This window comes from Ursus arctos, unplaced genomic scaffold, assembly GCF_023065955.2.
Source record: "Ursus arctos isolate Adak ecotype North America unplaced genomic scaffold, UrsArc2.0 scaffold_17, whole genome shotgun sequence".
Classification (NCBI taxonomy): domain Eukaryota; kingdom Metazoa; phylum Chordata; class Mammalia; order Carnivora; family Ursidae; genus Ursus; species Ursus arctos.
Window position 1 is genome coordinate 26901398 of NW_026622841.1, and position 25427 is coordinate 26926824.

At 45.1% G+C, this 25427-nt stretch overlaps 1 protein-coding gene across 1 annotated transcript in view; it reads right to left on the reverse strand.

Annotated features, from left to right (window-relative positions):
- SLC14A1 (solute carrier family 14 member 1 (Kidd blood group)) overlaps positions 1–24194 on the reverse strand; it is a 28732-nt gene extending 4538 nt beyond the window's left edge. The window contains exons 1-8 of the mRNA XM_026496233.4: positions 23953–24194; positions 23164–23232; positions 11273–11429; positions 10168–10357; positions 7999–8127; positions 5833–6025; positions 2778–2925; positions 2461–2595 (exon numbers count right to left, since the gene is read on the reverse strand). Coding sequence (XP_026352018.1) covers positions 2461–2595; positions 2778–2925; positions 5833–6025; positions 7999–8127; positions 10168–10357; positions 11273–11408 — 931 coding nt within the window. The 5' untranslated portion in view covers positions 11409–11429; positions 23164–23232; positions 23953–24194. The remainder of the gene's footprint in view (positions 1–2460; positions 2596–2777; positions 2926–5832; positions 6026–7998; positions 8128–10167; positions 10358–11272; positions 11430–23163; positions 23233–23952) is intronic.
- Positions 24195–25427: the final 1233 nt, after the last annotated feature.

The following is a 25427-nucleotide window of genomic DNA, read 5'->3' on the forward strand; positions in this document are numbered from 1 at the left end:
GTAGCCAAGAAAATAATGAAGCTATTCCTGCTTCAAGGAAACCCATCTGCAAACATCTTTGGCTCATCCTTTCCAGTCTGTCGAGACCTCATCAACAGCTCTTGTGTCCAAAACAGTGTCTGCTTGATCTGGAAGGACGTGCTCAGACTGTCCCCGTGCTGGCCCTGACCTCCCCCTCCAGCAACCAGACGTCCTCCTCTCGATTTTTAGGAGGTACAGAGAAGCCACCTTTTCTGGGAGGTGCTTCTTGACGTTTCTGAACTGTGACGCGCCCCCAGACAATCTGGTGGCTGTAGATGTGTCCTTGTTCCACTACCAATATATTCACATGGCCTCCGGTGGGCTTCTCCCACCCACCTGGCTTCGCCCCGGACCGGAACGCTCTCCGTGCTCGGCGGCTTCTGGGCCTGACGCCGCTAACCCCTCGCTCTTCCCAGTACCGCCTGGGCTGCTTCATGAGCGTTTAATGTGCATGTGCGGCTCCTGCCGACACAGACACATTAAGGTATGCACCTCGAACAGGGATTTGAAACCTCAGTCTCGCAATAAAGCTTCCAACCGGGCCTAGCCCAGGGAGCACATCATCCGTCTTCTCCTTTGCCCTAAGCTTGTGAACAAAGGTGCGACAATGAGCGAAGAGCTTTGGCAGGCTTAGTCGGTGAAACAGCCGTGTCCTCCAGAGAAATGGGCCCAGTGGCCCGTGCGCGGTACGGCCGCAGCACGCTGAGACGTGCGCACCTTGCTACGGCGTCGGAAAAGCCAGATTGAATGAGGCCTTGGAAATCCTTGGTCCTGCCTCCCGCCCAGTGCAGGAATCCCTTCTAAATCCTGCCTGACCTGCGGTCTACTCTTTTATTTTTTTATTTAAATTGAGGTATCATGGACATACAATATTATATTAGTTTCAGGTGTACGGCCTGGCGATTCCACCCTTGTAGACAGCGTGAAGTGCTCAGCTCGGTAAAGTCTTGTCACCATCCGCCGCACAAGCAAAATTAATACAACAGTATTGACCATATTTCTCTGCGGTATGTGACAGCCCCATGGCTTATTTATTTTATGACTGGAAATTTTTACTTCCCTTTACCCATTTGCACCCCCTTGCCCTCCTCCCCTCTGGCAACCACCGATCTGTTCTCTGTACTTATGAGTCTGGGTTTTGCTTTGTTTTGTTTGTTTTTTTAGATTCCACATGGCAGTGCAGTCATACGGCATTTGTCTTTCTCTGACTCATTTCCCTTAACATAATACCCTCAAGGTCCACCCGTGTTGGTGCAAGTTGCAAGATTTCATTCTTTTTTATGGCTGAGTAGTATTCCATTGTGTGTGTGTAAGCCTGTGATCGGCCATTGTAATAGTGGCTTCGATGACTTGGATTGATTCCTCTGGTGATAAACTGACTCTAGACAAATATTTCTATTAGGTTAGGAATAATTTCTGCACATTCCACATTCCTCCCCCCGCATATCCCCTAGCAAAGGTCAGTCCTTACACGCAACAGATTATCTTAAATACTTTTACTTTGTATTGGATTAGGGATGCCAGAGGCTCTGGGTGACTAAGCCTCCTCTTTACAAGGGCTTGAGAAATCCATTAGCTTTTCAAATCTAAATCACTCGAGCTCTGTTTTTACCGAACGGCCTAAATGCTGCCACTGGGAAGCAGAGTGGTGAGGTGGGCGTAATTTGAGAGGTTGTTAGCAAATGGGGATTCCAGGCTTGCATTTACCCTGACGGACTGGATGCCCTTCAGCACATCACTTTACCTCTCTGGCCTCAGAACCCCAATAGTAAAATGAGGGGGGTGGAGTGGAGATTTCCAGAACCTCTTCCAGCTCTGACAGGCCGAGTCTGGCTGGAATACCGGGGTCAGAAGGGATGAACACAGTGGTTCGGAAAATGTGGTCCCCAGAGCAGAAGCATCACCACCATCTGGCCCTCGTTAGAAATGCCAACTCCTCCCCTACCTCGAACGGGGAATCGGGGGCTTGCGGGCAGCCATCTGTGCTTTAACAAGCCTTCCAGGTGATTCTGACACTCCCTGAAGTGTGAGAACAGCTGGATTCGTGTGATTCCAAAGGGCCACGTGTAGTCCTGCCTGACTCAGCAGGAGGAATGGCTCTGTATCTAGCCTGAGTCATTTCATTTTAGTTTCTTGGGTCAAACAATTAATATGAAGAAATAGGACAAGTCACGTTTCTACCCCACCCCCAATATACGCATATGGCAAAATGGTTAACACGGCTTAACAGGCTCTCCTGTCCTCACGACAGCCAATGAGGAGGGCACAGCAGAGCTTAACCCTCCCAGGGAGGGGATGCCCCTTGTCCTGCTCACACACGCAGATAGCCGGGGGCCACACCGGAACCCCAGCCCCAGGGGTCTCACCCAGTCCCTTTGTACAGCGTGGACTGATCCCATAGTTATGAGCAACCCTCCCTCCGATGCACGGTACACTCACCGCAGGCAAGAGCCAGGATGTGGGTTTGCCAGGTGAGAGCCATGAACATTCCTCCAATTGCAATGCACGCCAGAGAGCTGTTGAAACCCCAGAGTCCAAGGTAGATGTTCTCGAATGGCGCCGAAACACTGAGTCCTACGAGGTAAGACAGGTGCGGTCAGAGCTGGGGACCAAAGGCAGGACGCTCTGGAAGGAGGCCAGGGGTGGGGGGAGCTACTCCCATTGGTCCCTTGGAAGCAGAGCCCTTAAGAAAGTCTGGGGTATGGAAGACAGCTGAGGGGAGGCAGGCAGCGCAGAACTGCTCGGCTTCTGCTCACCTGCTGCTGTACCCAGCAGCGATCCGATGGCAGCGTGCAGGCACAGGAGTGGGGAGGAGAGCAGAAGGGCGCACAGAAATATGCCGCCCGTCCACGGGTTATCACAGCCGTAGATCTGGCCAACACCCACAGGCAGCGATTTCAGTAACTGCAAAGCGATTTGGAAAATGAGGTCATTAACACAACTGGGCAGAAAGACGCAGGACCCCCCCCAAGCACATACAATGTAATGTTAGAGTTAGCACATCTCATCTTTCGAGGTCAGTGTTACTAATTTTTAAAAGCCTCTTTCTCTTGACAGAGAAATCTCATTCTTCTGCTTTACCCCAAGAGATACACCAGCCCTTCCCTGGCGAATGCTGAGCGTGCCTTCTTAGAATTCCTCTTTACTGGGGTGCCTGGGAGGCTCAGTTGGTTAAGTGCATACCTTTGGCTCAGGTCATGATCCCAGAGTCCTGGGATTGGGCTCCCTGCTCAGTGGGGAGCCTGCTTCTCCCTCTGTCTGCTGCTCTGCCCACTTTGCTCTCTCCCTCTGTCAAATAAGTAATCTTATTAAAAAAAAAAAAAAGAATTCCCTTTTACTCAGGGGCTCCCCTGCCTGCGCAGACACTTGGCTTCAGTTGCTGATAGGCTCCCGGGTGGTCTCACTGGCCCCTACCCGCCACGGCGAGGATCTGCCGTGTCTCCCAGTGAGGACAGCGGGGACCACGAGTGACATTTCTGTTCCTCTTAACGGTCCATCAGTTCTCCGGCTAACACGTCAATGCACACCAGGGTCAACGGAAGTATTATTACTCCCGTGCAATTGGGTTGTTGAGGCCAGAGACCCAGAGTTGGGTTATCATACCCACAATTCAGAAGCAATTACTGGCAAGTTCACAAATCAGGACCCTATTTATACTTAATGAGAACATGTAATAATTTAAACCAGAATAGCCTTGGCTTCTTCCAGTTACCAACAGCTGCCAGTTAGTCCACAAAACACAAACCGACATGTGAATGTCACAATTCTACTTTCTGGCTGAGGCCTGACTTCAGCTAATGCGCTCACAGAATGGCAGTTTTCAGGAAGGTTCAGGGTTCAATTTAAGCTAGCAAATAATAATTCTTTATAACAGCACTTCTGGTCGGGCTGGGAGAGGCATAATTAGCCACATCAGGTTCCTTTGTGACCAAGTCCATTTACTGAAAGATGCCTGCCTCGCCCCGGGTCTCATGCACACCTTTTGAGGGACCTTGAGGAGGCAGTGACTCTGCTACAGGGGACCCTGTTTGGCACGAAGAACTGCCCTCTCCCCCCATGCGTCAGGCGGGATCTAACACGGGCTTCCAAACGCTGCTTCGGTCCCTGCGCAGAGCACAGGGCCATAGTGTGAGTTTGAGTCTATCCTAAGAGGGACCCTGAATCTTCCAGCTCACAGTGGATCTTCAGGTCTACACAAGATCATTTCCTGTTTGTCTAGACCGGGGAACTTGACACGGGCAAAGACTGCATAGGCAGAACTGATGGCAGAACTATCCCTCAGGTAGCCAGGGAGGCGGGGAGTTGGGGGAGATGGGAAGGGAGGTGCCGACGTTGAGCTGGTAGCTCAGAGTGAGGAGAACAAGACTCCACTTCCGCAGATCTGCTCCGTCCCGCAGAACTTCCACGGTGGTGGAATATTCCATAGGTGGCTACTGAGCGGCTGAAGTGTGGCTGGTAAGGCTAAGAAACTGAGTTTTAATTTTATTTTATTGTAATGAATTTCACATTTAAATTAAAATAGCCATGTGGGGCTAATAGCTATTGTATTGGTCAGGTCAGTTTTAGATCAATTAACACTATAGTATTATTTTTCAAATAAGCATTTGATTTTCTAAGTTATTCCCAAATGCTCCCATTTATTTTCTGGGCAAGAATGTAAAGAAAAGCCTGCCTGAGCTCCTCACGGGTTTTGATGGCTCCACAGAGGACAGCAAAATGGGGTTTGTGACCTGAGAGCGGGAAAGCCAGCCTTTTGCACATCAAAAAAGGTGCTTTTCGTTTGTTTGATTTCCTCTGATTTTAATTGTTCTCTTAGTCAAGAAACCGTCAACAGAAATATTAAATAATTAAATAAACATCACAGGAAGAGCTGGCATGTGATTTAGGTTAACCGGGTTTCCAAAAATGGCGACTCTCTCTGTGCACACCTGTAAAGAGATACGTACAATACACCCCAGGATAGTGGTTCTCAAGCCCTGGCGCACATCACCATTATTTGGGCAGCTTGTGAACACAGGTTCCTCGGCCCCATCCCCAGAGATTATGATCTGGGGAGTCTTAGATGGAGCTTGTATTGCTGTTTAAAAACAATGATTCTGATGGCTACCAAAGCTCGAGTACCATGAATTATTGTACATATTCTTTGAGATCTACCAAAAGAAAAAGCAGAATAGAGAGGTTCTTTAATGAGACCTAACAGTAAGCTGCCGGTTCTTTTGATCAGAGGAGGCAGGTCATGGAGGCCTGAACTCCAGGCTGGAGGCCCTTCCTCAAGGGCTGGCCTCCATTCCATCCACCCAAAGAAGAGGCAAGTTTGAAACAGAGCCTTTGATTTCCAAAGGAGCTATACTCTGGACTGGATTTTAAGAAAAGAAGGGGAAACTTAGCATTGATCAGTCATTTAAAAAAACCCTTTAGAAACAAGAAAAAAAGAGATAAAAAACCAGACCTTTAACTACAGAGAACAAACTGGTGGTTACCAGAGGGAGATGGGTGGGGGGATGGGGAAAGTAGGTGAAGGGGACTAAGAGTACATGTATCTTGATGAGCACTGAGTAATGTATAGAATTGTTGAAACATTATATTGTACACCTGAAACTAATATAACACTGTATGTTATCTATACGTCAATAATAATAATAAACAAACCCTTAGAGCCCAAAGCTTCGGAGTAGAACACATGGTTTGGGGGCAAGAGGAAGACAGCAAGCCGAGTCTCCGTCAGGCTCTGATGCCCAAGAACAATTAAGCCAGAGGACACTGAGTGTCTTCCAGAGTCCGGAAGGAATGCGAGAAGACAGTGTATCTTACCTGCAGGGCACTGAGGTCAGGCCAGGTGACATTGGGAGCCGCGGTTATGGGTCTGATCAATTTGCTTGGGAAGAATGGATTGTAATGTCCTGTGGCCGATAGGTACATTGACAACGCCATGTTGAAGGGCAGAGTGAAGACGGGGAGGTCCCATTTGCAGAACAAGGAGTTCAACGCGCTTGAGAAAACTGGACTAATAACAGCAACCACAGAACAGAACGGAAGAACACGCATGTGACAAGTCAGTTGACAAACTGAATCTCTACACTGAGGAGAGGCTTTGTTTCATGGGCAAAAGGCTAACATGCTGTTGTTTCAGCAAACTTTTCACGGGGACAAAGAAAGAAAACCAAAAAACCAAACTGAAACAAAAAACCAAACACACGTGGAATAAATCCTGTCAGAGAATAATTCTTACATTAAGTCAAAAATCAACTCTTAGCTTATTTGGCTTTTGAAAAATTATACTCTGGGCTGCTCACAGAGACTTATGAAATCTAGGTTTTAGAAATATTTTTGAAGTATTTCAGACATGAAGTAAAACATATCCACACAGTTAGAGCCCCATGTGTAACCTACTTGATCCTAAGCCCCTCCCTCCCCACCAGAGGCAACCGCCATCTTGAATTTCTATATCATCTTCCTGAGTCTTTAGTATATCTGTTTTTGAAAAAGAGAAACAATTATCCAAGGGAGGGTGTAAGGTGGCGTGGGCTGGAGGGAAAAGATCTTAAACTTGGGGTGGGAAGGGGAGGGGAGGAGCCGCTTTAAGTCAGGAGCAGTTGGTGAACTGTGTGACTTTTGGCAAGGAACTCCTCCTCCATTTCCTTGTCTGTAACCTGGGAGACTGGATTAGATTAGATTAGATAGTCTCTGGGCCCCTTTTGTGCTCTCCCTTGTTGGCCCATCACTAAGGTCAGAACTCCAGATTATGGGAGGGGGTGTGGGAGTCCCTGCACATGACCCACCTCCTGTCCTTGAGCCTGTTCTTCAGAAATGGTCGGAAATTACTTCCTGCACAGATAGGCTCTGCCCGCAGACTGTCTGTGGGTGCCAGGGTGGGTGGCCCTGTAGACACTACCCAGGGTGGGCTACACTACTCCTTCGTGTGGATATTCGTGCTTTATATTCTAAATGTGCCACGGGAAGAAGGAAACGTATGCTTCCAAAAAACAAACAAAAAGGACTGAAGAAATGTATTTGAAGGATTTAGGGTTAAAAAAAAGGAATTGAATTCAGTAAAGAAATTCTTTTAAGGCAGCAGTGGCAGGTGGGTAAGGAGAGTTCGTATAGGCACATACGGTGGTTCTCAAATTGTAGCCCCTGGATCAGCCATCACCTGGGAACTAGTTAGAAATGCAAATTCTCAGACTTCATCCCAATCCCAGACGGACTGAATCAGGAGGCCTGGGTGGGCGGCGGCGGGGAGCAGCAGGCTGTGTTTTCACAAGCTCTGCGGGTGATTCGGTGGTGTGCATGCTTGAGGACCACTGATGGAGGGCGTGGTTCTCAAATCTGGTTGTACTTTAGAAACCCCTGGGAGCCTTTAAAACTCTCAGTGCCCAGGCAACACCCCAGACCAATTACATCAGGATCTTGGGGGGTGGGGGGGGACAAGGTATGTGCGAAGGGTCACACGCAGCGGTGTGTTTGATGCTTCCTGTTTCCAAGAGACATAACCTGAATCTAATTTAAAAAATCATTTTTCTAAAAATTGTTATACATACGTGGCATCAAATTGACACTTTAACATTTTAAAGTCCGCAGTTCACTTGTATTCAGTTCTTTCGCTTTGTTGTATGACCATCGCTGCCGTCCATTCCTGGAACATTTTTCATCTTGCAAAACTGAAACTCTGTACCCATTAAACAGTAACTCCCCATTCCCTCCTTCCCCCATACATTTTATTTTTATTTATTTATTTATTTTTTAAAGATTTTATTTATTTATTTAACAGAGATAGAGACAGCCAGAGAGAGAGGGAACACAGCAGGGAGAGTGGGAGAGGAAGAAACAGGCTCACAGTGGAGGAGCCTGATGTGGGGCTCGATCCCATAACGCCGGGATCACGTCCTGAGCCGAAGGCAGACGCTTAACCGCTGTGCCACCCAGGCGCCCCCACACATTTTATTTTTAAAGGCATTTTGAAAACCAGGTACAACTTACCAAGTCATGGACATAGCAGACACAGGGAATAACAGCCACCAGAAATAGTTGCCCTTGTCTGAAAAGACAGCCATGAGGATTCCCAGCAGCGTGGCGTTGTAGCCCTGGAGTCCCGCGGCGATCGCCGACCTGCGGGCGAGAGGCACAGCGTGGACACATCCGGGTGGACGTTGGCTGGACTTGCACGTAAATGATACTTGTAACTTTCAGATCATATTCACATTAAAAAATGAGATTATATTTAGAAATGTCTTTCAAAGGCCGTAAAAGCCAAATCGTGAAAAAAAGAAATATACATAGATAAGGATAAAACACAAATGTGCATCTAGAACATCCCCCCACGGAGGCGTCCTAGCAAGACAGGATCCCAGCGGGCAGGGGCAGAAAGGGGAACAAGCGAGGTGCTTGTTTGCGTCCTGTAGCCTTTCCTCCAGAAAGTTGCTTCTTCGGTGTCACTAGGGGCCTTTGATCTGAACAGAGCTCTTCCATGAAACTTGGTGAGAGATGTAAGATTGTCCAACTGTAAACTCACTTTCGTAGCCTTAGTGACCTTAAAAACATGGATCTTCCAACTTAGCGTGCATGTCCGTTTTCCTGTGCTTCCGTTTTGCGGCCTCCAAATCCACATTTCCAAGTCATTGCAAAGAAAAACAGTTACTTCTGCTGGGCAGAGCGTTCCATCTTTGCGTATTTAACACCCGATCCATTCTTGGGTTCCTTTTTGCTTCTCAGCATTTAACCTCACTTCTGAAGGTTGACCTATTGTCTTCCTTAACTCATCTTTTGGGACTTGTAGGAAATGATGGGATTTTTGCTGGTTTAACCCTGGAAGTGATACTCTCTTCTAGAATTTGGGAATGTACATGAGGACAGTGGACAGCTAGGCAGAGACGCGCCTTTGCAACAAGGGACTTGCCGATTTAATGCTTGGCGGCCGTTGCTTTGACGGCACGTCTGCAAGCTGTGGAACGCCATAGTTAAAACAACACAAGATGCGTATTCACTTAAAACAGGACTGCTATTTTAATGCGGTCCTTTAGGACGGAGGAAAGTAAAAGAGATTTGAAAACCAACACGTGTAAATATGGCTTGCCTTCTAAATAATACCTGATGAGGAAAATGGGTCATTTTCCGCTGGAACAGAAGAGTGAAGGGATATTGAATATGGCACAATCCTGGGCCACCGTCCAAACTGGAGGCACTGTTTCCTGATGTGCATTGGAAAAGGATGTAACCTAACCTATGCAGAGCAAACGAGGCCCTTTGGACCTGACGGGAAAGTGGAACATTTTCGCATTCTCTCTCTGAGAAGCTCCTTAGGTAATTTACAGTAAACGGTACAAGAGCTGAGTTGTGTAATGACCACCCACTGGTGCTCACACGTTGACTCTGGACTCCTACAAGACCAGCAGCCTCCCCGACGACGCTAGGAAGTCAGGAGCTGTCTAATCTCATGGTGCGAGTCCGCTTGTCACTTCCTCAATGACAGATCAATTTATAAAGTACGTGCTATTTTTAACCCAACACATAGTTCAGAAGACACACCAACGCTTCTTAAGTCGGAACTAATTAACTTGGAATTTGGGATTATTCATCTCTCTAGAAACTGAGCTAACATTTGCTCTGTCTATAAAGAATGAATTCGCTAAACTAAGCATGGAAACAATATATAATGGGATATAATGGTGGGGTTTTTAAGTCACCAAGACTTTTCAAGAACTCATATGCATGGGGCGCCTGGGTGGCTCAGTCAGTTAAGTGTCTGCCTTTGGCTCAGGTCATGATCTCGGGATCCTGGGATCGAGCCCTGTGTTGGGCTCCCTGCTCAGTGAGGAGCCTGCTTCTCCCTCTCCCTCCACCACTCCCCCCACTCGTGCTTTCTCTCTCTCTCTGAAATAAATAAATAAATCTAAAAAAAAGAACTCATATGTATTTTTGCCCAAACAAAATGCTGATGAAAAATAATTGATTAATCATTGAAGAAGAATGATATAGTGAATGATTAAAGAGAAATAAAAAAGGATATAAATAATCCCCTGACCTCTGACTCCAGACAAATAGAGGGTTCTGCAGAATTAGGAGGGTTTTGCTGGGAAGGGTGGGGCTTTGTCACTGATGCCCAAAGTCACTGATTTGCAAAGAAGAGCTGGCGTGGGTGGATGTACCTACCTGTCCTGAGCAAGCAGTAGAGCTGTCAGTGTGGAGACCACTGTTCCCACACAGCCATTGAGAGCCCACCAGGGATTCTGGACCAGGAGTCCCACCAGAATCAGGATTCCACTGATGGGGTTGCTGACGAACACCGCTTGGGATATGCCCCGAAGAACCCAGTCAATGAACTGGAGCACCTGTGGTTTGTCTAGAAGAGATGAGATGGGCAGGGCTAAGGAAGTGATAAGTCAAGGTGCCCACCCAGAGTAAAATCATCAAAATCCCCTCTGAGAAAGGTGAAACAAATCTGTGATATTCCTGGAAACTTTTTCCCTCTGAGCCATTTCCCCTTTAGTGGTACCCAGATCCCGGAAAACCTCCAGTTTCTTTCTGCTCAAGCCACACTGCCCTTACTAGAATCTCCACTGCAGAAAGCACTGAATTCACTTCTTTATGATGCTCAGAGGTACACACTGTTCAGCTAAAGAAATGAACTACTAACAGTAAAAATTCTGAATGCTGAATTGACATTATGCTGAAATTATGGGATGGAGACAGGTGCCTTCCTCTAATATGAGTAGGGCCCTGGCCCTAGGCACTATCTCCATAAAAAAATATTTGAAGAGGCTTGCAGGTGAGAAGATAAAAAATTAGGGGCGCCTGGCTGGCTCAGTCAGTTAAAACGTGTGACTCTTGATTTTGGGATTGTAAGTTCGAGCCCCATGTTGGGTACTGAGATTACTAAAAAATAAAATCTTGGGGCACCTGGGTGGCTCAGTCAGTTCAGCATCCGACTCTTGATTTTGGCTCAGGTCCTGATCTCAGAGTTGTGGGATCAAGCCCCGTGTCAGGCTTCATGCTTAGAGGGGAGTCTGCTTGAGATTCTCTCTGTCCCTCTCCCTCTGCCTCTCCCCTGCTCGTGCTCTCTCTTTCTCTCTCAAATAAACAAATAAATCTTTAAAAAATAAACAAAATCTTTAAAAAAGATAAAAAGTTAAAAACTGGAGAGGAGACAGATTGACAGAAGGCAGGGGACTCTAACGAAAGATACGAGTAGAGGAACCAGCAAGCCTTTTCCCCAAAGCTCCTCCCCCATCTCTCCAAGGGATGGAAGCGTAAATACCTTTAAGCCAGCTGGCAAATTCTTTCATATCACCGGTGATGTAGCCAAGTGCCTTGGGAAGGTACCTTCTTCTTGGACTTGGTAAAATCTCATTTTCACCCTGGTCCATTTTGACCATAGTGGGACTGTCCTCCATGGTTATCTCTTCCTCCGGCTCCTTGAGGAAAGGACAGAGCTCATGAGCATCCTAACGCAGAGACTGCAGATGGGCCAGCAGCAGCCTGGTCGCAGTAGCCACAGGGGCTGAGTTTAAAAGCACTTCATTTGTATCATGACATCCCAGGGGACTAAGAATGCGCCAACTTCCTCTGGAAACATGTACTACTTTTGTCATCACTGTCTTTAATGCTACCATGAGAAGGTTCTGGCCTTGAGTTTCATAAGGTCCAGTTTCTAGTTCAACAAATATTCATTGGGCACCTACATCCTGCACTCCAAGAGCTCAGTCTAGTGGAAAAGACTGAAAAATATTTAATGTCAATATTCTCAGTCAAATACTGATAGAGGAAGAGCCAAGACCAAGTACTTAAGCCTCATGCTGTCGGCCAAAGGAGCCAGTCGGGCTACAAAATGGTGCTCCCTAATGCTGACCAGACAGCTACTGTCAAGACGAGCAGCCTTTTGTGAAATGAAGGTTCTAATTTTAATTCCAGTGTAGTTAACATACAGCGTTATAGTTTCAGGTGTACAATATAGTGATTCAACAATCCTATACGTTACTCAGTGCTCATCACGATAATTGTACTCTTAGTCCCCTTTCCCTGTGTCACCCATCCCCCCACCCACCTTCCCTCTGGCAACCATTACTTTGTTCTCTACAGTTAAGAGTCTGCTTTTGGTTTGTGTCTTTTTCTTTCTTTTGTTTGCTTGTTTTGTTTCTTAAATTCCACATATGAGTGAAATCATATGGTATTTGTCTTTCTCTGACGGACTTATTTCACTCAGCACTATGCTCTCTAGCTCTATCTATGTTGTTGCAAATGGCAAGATTTCATTCCTTTCTATGACTGAATAATATTCCATTGTATACGTCCCACATCTTCTTTATCCATTCATGGATGGACACTTGGGCTCCTTCCATAATTTGGCTATTGTAAACAATGCTGCAATAAACATAGGGGTTCATATGTCCTTTCAAATTCGTGTTTTTGTATTCATTGGGTAAATACCAAGTAGTGCAATTACTGGGTCATAGGGTAGTTCTATTTTTAACTTTTTGAGGAACCTCCATACTGTTTTCCACAGTGGCTGTACCAGTCTGCATTCCCAGCAACAGCGCATGACGGTTCCTCTTCCTCCACATCCTCACCAACACCTGTTGTTTTTCTGTTTTTGATTGTAGCCATTCTGACAGGTGTGAGGTGGTATCTCATTGCGGTTTTGATTTGCATTTCCCTGATGATGAGTGATGTTGAGCCTCTTTTCATGTGTCTGTTGGCCATCTGTATGTCTTCTTTGGAGAAATGTCTTTTCATGTCTTCTACCCATATTTTTTAAATGAATTATTTTGAATTGTATAAGTTCTTTATATACTTTCGATACTAACCTTTTATCCGTTATATCATTTGCAAATATCTCCTCCTATTCGGTAGGGTGTCGTTTAGTTTTGTTGATTTCTTTGTTGTGCAGAAGCTTTTTATTTTGATGTAGTCCCAGAGTTTATTTTTGCTTTTATTTCCTTTACCTCAGGAAACATATCTGGAAATGTCAATGTCAGAAAAATTCCTGCCTCTTCTAGGATTTTTATGGTTTCAGGTCTCACATTTAGGTCTTTAATCCATTTTGAGTTTATTTTTGTGTATGGTGTAAGCAAGTGGTCCGGTTTCATTCTTCTGCATGTAGCTGACCAGTTTTCCCACCACCAGTTTGTTGAAAAGACTGTCTTTTCCCGTGGCATATTCTTGCCTCTTTTGTTGAAGATTAACTGACCATATAATCGTGGGTTTATTTCTAGGCTTTCTATCCCGTTCCATTGAGTTTTGGGTCTGTTTTTGTGCCAGTACCATACTGTTTTGATCACTACAGCTTTGCAATATAACTTGAAATTTGAAATTGTGATGCCTCCAGTTTTGTTTTTCTTTTTCAAGGTTGTTTTGGCTATTCCAGGCCTTTAGTGGTTCCATACAAATTTTAATATTATTTGTTCTAGTTCTGTGAAGAATGCTCTTGGTATTTTGTTATTGATTGCATTAAATCGGTAGATGTCTTTGGGTAGTATGGACATTTTAACAATATTTTTTCTTTCAATCCATGAGAATGGAATATCTTTCCATTGTTTGTATCATCTTCAATTTCTTTCATCAATATTTTGTAGTTTTCAGGGTATAGGTCTTCTACCTCCTTGGTTAAGCTTATTTCTAGGTATTTTATTATTTTTGGTGCAATTATAAATGGGATTGCTTTCTTAATTTCTCTTTCTCTTGCTTCATTATTGGTGTATAGAAGTGCAACAGATTTCTGTACATTGATTTTGTATCCTGGGATCTTACTAAATTCATTGATCAGTTCTAGCAGTTTTCTTGGTGGAGTCCTTAAGGTTTTCTACATATAGTATCATATCATCTGCAAATAGTGAAAGTTTTACTTCTTCCTTACCAATTTGGATGCCCTTTTTCTCTTTTTATCGTCTGTAGTGGCTGGGACTTCCACTACTATGTAGAATAAAAGTGATGAGATGGACGTCCTTGTCTTGTTGGTCTTAGGGGAAAGCTCTCAATTTTTCACATTGAGTACGATGTTAGCTGTGGGTTTTTCATATATGGCCTTTATTATGTTGAGGTATGTTCTCTCTAAACCTACTTTGTTGAGAGTTTTTTTTTTTAATCACGAATGGGTGTTGTCCTTTGTCGAACACTTTTTCTGCATATATTGAAATGATCATATGTGGTTTTCTAAATCCTTTCTTTGATTGATGTGATGTATCATGGTGATTGATTTTTGAATTTTGAACCGCACTTGCATCCCAGGAATAAATCCCACTTGATTGTGGTGAATGATTTTTTAATGTATTGTTGGATTTGTTTGCTAATATTTTGTTGGGGACTTTTGCATCTATGTTCATTAGGATATTGGCCTATCGTTCTCTTTTTTGTAGGGTCTTTATCTGGTTTTGTTATCAAGGTAATGTGGGCCTCCTAGAATGAATTTGGAAGTTTTCCTTCCTCTTCTATTTTTTGGAATAGTTTGAGAAGAATAGATTTTAACTCTTCTTTAAATGTTCGGTAGAATTCACCTGTGAAGGCATCTGATCCTGAACTTTTGTTTGTTGGTCATTGATTCAATTTCATTGCCAATAATCAGTCTGTTCGAATTTTCAATTTCTTCCTGATTCAGTTTTTGGAGGTTATATGTTCTAGGAGTTTTATCTGTTTCTTCTAGGTTGTCCAGATTGTCAGCCTGTAGTTTTTCATAATATTCTCTTATAATCTTTTGTATTTCTGTGGTGTCCGTTGTTATTTCTCCTCTTTTGTGATTTTGTTTATTTGAATCCTCTCTCTCTTTTCTTGATGAGTCTGGCTCAAGGTTTATCAATTTTGTTGATCTTTTCAAAGAACCAGCTCCTGGTATCATCAATCTGTTCTATTGTTTTTTAAATTTCTATATCATTTATTTTTACTCTAATCTTTATTTTTTCCTTCCTTCTACTGATTTGGGGTTTTGTTTGTTCTTTTTCTAACTCCTTTAGGTGTAATATTAGGTTGCTTATTTGAGATTTTTCTTGCTTCTTGAGTTGGCCTGTGTTGCTATGAACTTCCCTCTTAGAAATGCTTTTGTAGGGGCGCCTGGGTGGCACAGCAGTTAAGCATCTGCCTTCGGCTCAGGGCATGATCCCGGCGTTCTGGGATCGAGCCCCACATCAGGCTCCTCCGCTATGAGCCTGCTTCTTCCTCTCCCACTCCCCCTGCTTGTGTTCCCTCTCTCGCTGGCTGTCTCTATCTCTGTCAAATAAATAAATAAATAAATAAATAAATAAATAAATAAGAGAAATGCTTTTGCGTCCCAAAGATTTCAGACCCTTGTGTTTTCATTTTCATTTGTCTCCATGTATTTTTTGATTTCCTCTTTGATTCCTTGGTTGAGCCATTCATTGTTTAATAACATGTTATTTAACTTCCATGTATTTGTGATCTTTTCCAGATTTTTTCTTGTGATTGACTCTAGTTTCATAGTGTTGTGGTCAGAAAAAATGCATGGTATGATTTCAGTCTTTTTGAATTTGTTGAAACTTGTTTTGTGGCGTAATATGTGATCTATTCTGTAGAATGTTCCATGTGCACTTTAAAAGAATGTGTATTCTGCTGTTTTAGAATGGAATGTTCTGACTATATCTGTTAAAATCCATCTGATCCAGTGTGTCATTCGAAGCCACTGTTTCCTTGTTGATTTTCTGTTTGGATGATCTGTCCACTGATGTTAAGTGGGGTGTTAACATGCCCTTCTATTATTGTATTACTATCAACTAGTTCCTTTATGTTCGTTACTGTTTTAAGTATTTGGGTGCTCCCATGTTGGATGCATAAATATTTACAATTGTTATATCTTCTTGTTGGATTGTTCCCTTTATTATTGTATAGTGTTCTTTTTTTGTCTCTTGTTACCATCTTTGTTTTAAATATTATTTTGTCTGATATAAGTATCGCTACCCCAGCTTTCTTTTCACATCCATTTGCATGATAAATTTCTTCATCCCTTCACTTTCAATCTGTACATGTGTTTAGGTCTGAGATGAGTCCCTTGTAGGCAGCATATAGAGGGGTCTTCTTCTTCCTCTTCTTCTTCTTTAATCCATTCTGCCGCCCTATGTCTTCGGTTGGAGCATTTAGTCCATTTACATTCAAAGTAATTATTGATGGGTATGTATTTATTGCCATTTTGTTCCTTGTTTTATGGTTGTTTTTGTAGTTCTTCTCTGTTCCTTTCTTCTCTTGTTCTCCTCTCTCATGATTAGTTGGCCTTTAGTGATATATTTGGATTCCTTTCTCTTTAATTTTTGCAAATCTATTACTGGTTTTGATTTGTGGTAACTATTCAGTTCGTATATAACGTCTTCTGTATATAGTGGTCTATATTAAGTTGATGGTTACTTAAGTTTGAACCCATTCTTTACTCCACTAGCCACCATATTTTAGGTATATGGTGTCATATTTTACATCCTTTTATTTTGTGAGTCCTTTGACTGATTTTTACAGATATATTTATTTTTACTGCTCTTGCGTTTCCTACTTTCCTTTCTCTTGATTATGGTCCTTCCTTTTCACTCAAAGAGTCTCCTTTAATATTTCTCGTAGGACTGGTTTAGTGTTCATGAATTTCTTTAACTTTTGTTTGTCTGGGAAGCTCTTTATCTCTCCTTCTATTCTGAATGACAGCCTTGCTGGAGAGAGTATTCTTGGCCGCAGGTTCTTTTTTCCTTTCAGCACTTCAAATACATCATGCCCCTCTCTTCTCGTCTGCAAAATTTCTGTTGAAAAATCAGCTAATAGCCTTATGAGGTTTCCCTTGTATATAAGTGTTTTCTTTTCTCTTGCTGCTTTTAAAATTCTCTCTTTATCACTACTTTTTGCCATTTTAATTACTATGCGTCATTGTGGGAACCTCCTTGGTTTGATTTTCTTGGGGGCTCTCTGTGCCTCCTGGATCTGGATTTCTGTTTCCTGCTCCAGATTTGGGCATTTTTCAGCTATTATTTCTTCAAATAAAATTTCTGACCCTCTTTTTTCCTCTTCTTCTTCTGGATCCCTATAATGTGAATGTTATTATGCTTGGTGGTGTTGCTGAGTTCCCTAAGTCTATTCTCATTTTGCATGTTTTTTTTTCTTCTCCCTTTTACCTGCTTAGCTTGATTGCTTTCCTTTACTCTGTCCTCTAGGTCACTGATTCATTCTTCTGCTTCCTCTAGTCTATTTATTTCATCTAGTGTATTTTTAATTTCCTTTATTACATTCTCATCTCTGATTGGTTCTTTTTTTTTTTTTTTAATCTCATCATTAAGGGTCTCACACGTCCTTCATTCTTTCCTCAAGTCCAGTGAGTATCTTTACGATCATTTCTTTAAATTCTCTATCAGGCACATTATTATCTCCATTTCGCTTTGATCCCTTGCTGTGATTTTGTCCTGTTCTTTCATTTGGGACATATTCCTCTGTCTCCTCATTTTGTCTAAGGCTCTGCATCTGTGTCTCTGTATTAGGAAAGTCAGCTGAGTCTCCTGCACTGGCAAGTAATGGCCTTCTGGAGAGGGTCTGCAGCGCCCGGCCGTGCCTCGTCCTCTGTTCACCAGAGCCTGCTGCTCCAGGGGTGTCTTCCAGGTGTGTTGTGTGCACTCAGCTGTTGTGACTGAGCTCCCTTTTCCTTCAGTCCGGTCGTCTGCAGTGACTTTCTTTGCCTGTTGTCGACGGGGCCTATGGTCCAACCCGATGTCTTCCCCCAGCCCACTGCAGCTGGGGCTGCAGTCTGACCGGTGTGCGTGGTTATCTTCCCCTCTCCCCGGGGCAGGAGTCACTTTGGAGTGCTGCTGGTCCCTGTGGGGGCTGCTTGCACCCTGCCAGGCCTGTGGCACTGCACTGAATGGCCTCCTACCCAAAAGGGGCCCGGCATGCTGGGAATGAGGCAGGGTTGTCTGGAGGGAGAGGAGCAGTGGGGAGAGTGTCAGCAGCAGGCCAGTTCCTGCAGGCGGCTGTGTGTTTATGCTGGGGGGCATGGGAGGGAAATGGTGCCTGCCAGCCCCTTTCTTCCTGGAGGAGTCCCCCAGTGACCTCTGTCCCTCCAGGACATGCTCTGAGATGAGTAAATAGTTGTCCTTCCTGTATGCCCCAGGCATTTTTCAAACTGCTGCTTTTATGCTGTGTCTCCACCGGGCTGTTTGTCAAGCTGTTTCTTTAAGCAAGCCTGGGGCCTCCGTTTCCTCTCTCCCTCTCTGTTCTCCTACAGCCAAGCCCACTGATTTTTAAAATTTCAGGTTTTAAGTCCTGCTGGTTGTGAGAACTCATGAAATTCAGCCCCTCTGGTTTTTAAAACTGTTACAGGAATTCGTCCTCCTTGTGTGGGTTCCCTGGTGTGGGGGTCTGTTTCTCTCCCCTCTCTGTGTGCACAGCTCCCTCCTGGTGAGGGCCAACCTGTGGGTCCGTGAGGCTCCTGACTGCATCTTCGCTCTTTCTGCCCACTTCCATGTGACCTCTTCTCTGCATTTAGTTCCGCGGTTTGTTCGGTCAGTCTTCGGATCGTTTTCTGGGTTATTTACACTGATATGAGCGTTCTCTAGGTGGATCCATGGGACAAGGTGAGCTTAGGGTCTGCCTACTCCACCACCTTGCCCAGAAGTCCCAAGCAGCCTTTTAAAATTAAGATTCTACTTTACCAAAAAAGTGTTGTTTTTAAAAGTTTGACAAGGCAGAGTGACTTACTAACCAGCCTTTGTGTGTTGACGCAGCCTAAGCAAAGCCCCTCAGAGACACGCTCCAAGTCAAAGATTGCTTGACATGGCCGCACACTGGGCAACTGCCTCAGATAGTCTTTATTTTTGGAATTTGTTGTTTACGTGTTTAAAAACAGTCATGAATTATATTCCACAAGGTATAGAAACTGGAAAAGGTAAAAATGAACCAAGCTGTTGAAAACCAAAAAGTTGTAATCTAAGAATTGTACAATACAAGACTATACAATCCACGATTATAGTAAGCATGTCTCAGGAAAATACTACTGTAACCACAACTTGTGTTCGCTACAAGACTCTTCGCTTCTCATGATAACTGTGTGATAGGACAGCGCCAACATCCCCAGAATGGTACCCTCTAGACAAAAATGAAGTTTTCACGGTGCCAATGGTAGATACGAAAGAATGTTAATGACGTAATCCCAGAGGGAGGCAAAGGGAGAAAGACATTGGCAAACCACCGTGAGCGTGCAAGAAATGCCCAGAGCACAGCCAGGTAAGTGTGGAGTAGGGAAACATCAGAACTCTCAGAACCCAGAAGACGCCAGTGGAAAGTGGAAGCCACAGGCATAGAAGCCACGACCAAGGTAATACCCCAAATCTATGCAGATAAACCGGCTCATCTTCTCCCTGTGGCCAGGCTGTGAATAAGGGGTTCTCATGGCTAGTTTTGGCCCCCTCCTTGTTGCATTTATCACAGCCAACAAACACCTATTAACAAATAACAAATTTATGCCTTTTTAAAATTTTTAGTTTTTGCAATCCTGACTCTAGTTTGGGCTTTTGTTAATCCCAGTACAAAAATCAATGTGTGTAACTGATTTTTTATTGAGTAGACACCACACTTCAGTTGCATTATTTCACTCTCCGACTCAGTGTCCTGCTTTTAAACCATGGCCACCCATTAATCATTACACAAAGCAGAAGCTATTTACGCAATGAATTCTAGACCAAGCTCATTTCGTCTTGGCAAAATAGTGTTAGACACCTGCACTTGTGAGATTGCCCATGAACCCTGGCATTAAGAAGTTCTTAAATTGAAGACTGCTGGAGGTCAGGAACCAAAACTTAGCCTACAGGGAGCTCAGCTGGCCCCATAGTGAAACATAGAAAACAATTCAAATTGTAAGCAATTATGAAAAACCACCTTTTATTGTATAATCTAAGTGATAGCTATCATTTATTGTCCTATGTCTTCCTCTTTAAATCTCATTACTGACAACATTGCTCAGCAAGCTCCTCCCTCAGCACCAGTGACCCATTTGCAAAGCAGGACCCATGTAAGGGCGGCATCAGGTTTCACCCCAGGCAACTGGCAAGAGGCTCAGACACAATTTCTTTGAGTTTCTACAACCGAGTAGATCCGTTCCTACGGAGGCAGCACTGAATGAAAACACGACCATTTTTCCATCAACTACAGAAGCAATTAGGTTATTTCGAGGTGAACAAATTCATGTTCTCGAAATTTCCGGCATATATTTATTTATTTTAGAGGGTTTTAAGTACACCATCAGCTCAGAGAATTTGGAGATTCAGATGCCAAACCTGATACTGTAACTGGTCAGACGTGGTCGAGAACCAGCATGGCCTGAGCTCCTTGCCGAGCCACCCAAAGTGGAAGAAAGACTGGGTTATTTTGTCTGAGTCCACAGCCCAGCATGTAGAAGGCTTCTAGCCATTTGTCTCCCCGGTCCCCGCATGCTGGGATGGTTTGTTGGGGTACCACGCCCAAGAGAGGGGGCTCCTCTCCCAGGTTAAGCAGACAGCGGCTGCTGTGGCAGAGCCTGCCCACGAACTATTCATTCTGAACTACTGAGCACTTCCAGAGCCCTTCAGATCCTGAGGGCTCGCTCCAGAACTCAGGCATGAGAACTGCTTATGAGACACCAGTAACTTCAAGGTTGTAGTTCACCCTAGAATTTTATCACACGTGCCTGTTGGCAGTTCTTTGGAGAACTGTAAGAATTCTGATCAGAAGGCAATGCAGCAGGGGACTTCTGCTGATGCTCGGATTTCTCAGATCTAAGTTGGCCATTAGATTTAACTAAAAAGACAAGAAAAAAAGGCAAGAAGCTCTAAATAAGGAGCAGCAGGGTAAGATTAAAACCCCAGACTCCATTTTCCTAGTTTTTCCACTGTTCCCAGAACTCAGTAGTTCAGTGGTCCCCCGTCTAACCCAAGTTCAGTGTCCTGTGAATTTCGGGACCACGACTCCCGGGCTTGCCGCTCCGCCCAGGCGGCGCCACGCCGCAGCGCGTGAGGACCCCACTTCCCGGGCTCGGCGCCGAAAAGACACAGCCCAGCTTGGAGCGTAGGCGCCCGCGGTCCCGGGGACAGAGGCCGCACCGAGGGAGCGTACCTGATGCGCCGCCCCGTGGGCCGGGGCCACGCCGAGCCGAGCCGGGCGAAGCCTCCGAGCGCTGCCTCGCCAGCCTTATCTCCATGAGGGTCCTTCCAAAGAGGACCACGAGGGGCGTCCCCAGCGCCGCCCGTCAGAGACTGTCCATTCATCCTTCCTTTCTCTCCATACTTGACAAAGGGCAAAAAGAAGTGAATCAGCAGGATGAGCACGAGAAGGGCAGGATGGAGGGAGGCCGGAGAGCGCCCAGGGGGGTCCTGGGGAGCAGAGACTCCAGGGAGAAGGCAGGCTTCCCCGTCAGCAAGCAGAGACAATGAGCTGACTGCAGACATGGAACGTTCATTTTTACTTTGCTTAAATGAAAGGGAAAAATGATAGAAACCATCCTGCACGACCAACGCATAGATTCCGTTCTGCTGCGTTTCCCTGCCAGCAGGAGCTTGCAGCTCTGCTGCCTGTCCAGAGGGAGGGGTGGCCTTCAGGCTCCCACATGCTTCAGGCAAAGCGTTAGGGCTCCGTCTTGGGGACCAATGCCCAGGCAACAATTTCCCTCAGCCTTGTTCTGCACGAATAGGAGAGGCATGGATGGGGTGGGCTCTGTTTTCTGTAATAAGATACAAGCCACACTCTCAATGCACAAGGAGAGCCCATCTGAGACACTGCTAAATGACCTTTTCTCTTGCATCAGAGTAAGAATTGTTAAATATTGGATATCACCTTGTTAAAAATAAACAATTCTTAGTTGAATGCAACAAGTGTGGCAACTTTTTGTAAATTTTATTTTAAAAAAAAAAGTCGGTTGCATCCAAGGATATCATTCTTCCTTCAGAAGTTCCAGAAAAGTGTGTGTGTAGTATTTTTTTTTTGTCCCTCCTTTATTTAATTTTTACTTTCTTTTACTGGCTTGCTTTGAAAAATCCGCAATTGTGGAAAATACTATTGACGTGTCGTAGAAAAAAAATGGTGTGTGTGTGTTTATCCATGGTTAAACTATCTGGCTAGTTAAGTACCAACAGAAGTGTCTGTGGGTTGGATGAAGTATTTTTGTTTGTTTGATAAAGGACAGCATTAACAAAAACCAGTGGTCGGGCTCTCATCTTACATGTCATTTAAAAAAAAAAAAAAGGAAAGAAGAAAGAAAGAGACAAGCAGGGACTGTCACGTTCTCTCAGTGTCGGTGTTTACCCCTTTGGCCCCTGAAGGGCCCCCTCCCTGTCCCCCCCACCACAATCACATACATCTAGGGACACAGTCCCTTGAAGTCACCATCATATTTTCTTAGAGCCCAGAGAGAGACATTTGAGATCTAGGTGAGGTTGTAAAGAGCACACAGCTCAAGCCTTCACTTTATAGAAGAGAAAACTGAGGTTCCGAGTGGGGACCATCCAAGTCTCCTCGGCAGAGTCAGCTTTATGCAATAGGGAACCTGGGTGATTCTTTGTCTTCTTGGAGCCAGGCACACTAACGGCACTGAGAGTCTATTCAAGTAAACAGTGAAGGAGCAGCTCCTGAGTGATGGGGTCTGCAGTGTGCGTCAGGACTCAGTGACATAGCGCACACAGGCTGTCTTCACGGCTGCCTTGAAATTACCCTGGGATGGGGGCGAACAACAACCAAAGTCCCCGCCACCCCCACTTTGACCCTAGCCCTTGCTGGAAGCGGGAGCTCTTCTGACAGACATGCACCTCAGAGTGAACCTCATTCTTTCGTATCACTGACACGTCCACAACAAGTGTGTATGTGCTAAAGTGAACATCCCAGGAATATTCTGGAAGCTGCACCGGGTGAGCTTTCCAGCAGGAATCAGAAAGCACTCCTCATAGCCCAGATCACTAGTGAAACGAAGCAGTACTTATTCTAACACAAATAATACCAAGATTTCAGTTCAACCAACATTCCCTATTTGATTATATGCAATAAAACAGCGTACATTAGAAATCCGTGCGATTGGAGAGACCCGAAAGTCTTCCATCTTCTGTGGCTCAAGTTTCACGTCAAAAAATAATACAAAGTTTTGGGTACAGATATAGAAGAAAACATCTAAATAGTAATGCTCTATCACAAAGAGAATTTAAGCACTGACATTTACTTGGTACTTACAATAATCTTTGTTTTAGGTAGTTTTTGGTTCGAAGTGGTGGGAGGTGCTCAGCTCAGTTTTCTTCAAAGCTGTAATCAGAAGCAAAGACAATGCTGTCAGGTATTCCTGTCTCCTGATGAAAACTCTCTGTCCTCTGAAGACACCACTCCTAGAAGCCTTGGGGTCTGAATTCCACACCAGGAAATGAAACTGCATGGAAGCTGGGGGTGGGGTGGTGGTGGACGCCAGTTCTCCCAGGGGCTGGCTAGCACACTCCCTTCAGCAAGACGGCACACGCAGCGAGGTGCGCAGAGCCGTATTTGCAAAGGGCCATTCCCCGTACCCCACTTTTTTTTGAGTCATACTGATATGTCTCCAACTTCCCTCAATGATTTCACGAACACACTTTGCAACCCCTATCCAGCACTGATGAGCCCAGAATCATTTGGCCCATGAAGTAGCTCCTGGCTCAAACCCCTCTTGCACACGGAGCTCAGGGGCTGCTTTCACCCAGTTTCCGAAATCAGGAGCAAGGACAGGGCAAAAGTCCTAGGAGGGTAAATGCCATTATCCCCATTTTGCAGATGAGGAAACTGAGGCTCACAGAGTTTAAGGAAGAAGCCTTTGGTAAATTGCTTTCCAGCCTCCCAGAACTCTGACTTTGCTGCGTCTCCTCAGTTGCAACCATCTGAGGCATATTTCTCCATTAAAAAAAGAAGAAAAGGGTGAAAGAGCAACAGTTAGGAGTAAGCAGACAAACTGGCCACAGGGGACAGCTGGAAATGAATAGAAATGAGGAGGGTACTCACGCTCCGGCTGGCTTCCCGGCGGCAGAAGGCGCCGGCTGATAAAGCGCTGCTGGGCTCTGGTAAAAGGGAGGGTGCCTAGGAGGAGATAGTGCTGGGAGGAGGCACTTAACAGTTTTATACTCAGAACCCCGCTTGGCATACCCATGCCCTCGGCTTTCTCCTCCCACTGCAGGAGCTCCGGCCAAAGCATTGCCGAGGACCCGTCCCCTGTCCTGCACCTGATGTCTGTCTGTCTCTTTCTCTTTCCCTCTCTCTCTGTCTCTCTCTCTGCCTCTCTCTGCTGATGTTTCTCTCCCTCTCCTTCTCCCCTCTCCTCCCTCTCTCCCCCCTCTCTGTTCTTGATTTGGTGCCAGAAGCTTTGCCATTTTTCTGCTGTGTTCCAAGGTCTGTACCCAGGGGCAATCCTGCAAGTTCATCTTTTTCTTTCCCTGGCTGTTCTAGCCCTTACCCTCACCCTGAAATATTTCTGGGAATATTTGTAACTGAAAAAGATCAACATAGTATCACTTAAAACTGAAAACTGAGGGTCAACTTGCTACACAGTAGAGCAAAGGGACTGCTCCTGGGTGGAATCTTCTCATTTTCTCTTAGACTCCACACAGCTTCTGCACGAAGTGCTGAGGGGTGTGGTGCGAATGTGGGGAGGGCAAGGGGTATGCAATTCATTTTCTGGAAACCAACCTGCCCTTTTTCCCAGTGAGGAGGAAACAAACATATAAACGTTTCCCTGAAATGTCCTTCTCTCCAGGTGTGGATCCCGGGACAAATGCTGCTGCCTTTTAACGGACGGAGGCAAACATTCCACAGCAGAGGAATCTAAAATTCAAGTGAAAAATCCATTTCTCCCCCATTCTTCTTAAAATTCAGTTTTTGTGGCTTGCTGTGGGATGGCGGGAGTCTAACCAACTCAGGTGCACTTCCTGGACCGCAGAATTAAAAAACAACAACAACCAAAAGCAAAAGCAAAAACCAAACAACCCACAGAGAGCTGTGCAGATGTCAGGGTCTTTCATCTGGACCTCCCGCCTCCTGCAATTGCTGATAGCGCTTGTCAGAGGTCCCCAAGGCAGCCACGACTCGCTGGCTCCCCCCACTGGACACCTACGAAACCACAGGGCTCCCTGTCTTAGCCCCCACTCAGCCTCCCTTGTCGCTCAGGGTGTGTGTGGCAGGGTCCTAGGAGGGAGACCAGAGGTCGGGGTTCATGATTACAGTTCTGAGCTTCAGGGAAATCTCCCTCTAACATTTTGTCCTGGTAAAATAAGGTGAGAATAAGCTCCTAGGTTACCCAGAAAGAAAAAAATGAATCATAAGAGGACAGTCAGAGGGCCTGGTATGGGAATGAAAGGAACCACACCAGTTTCCAGGAGTTCCTTATGCAAATGGGTTACCATCCCCCACAGCAAGAAGAATGATCATGATAAGAATGGCACAAGCGCTTGAAGGTTCACTCTACGTGCCGAACACTGTGCAAA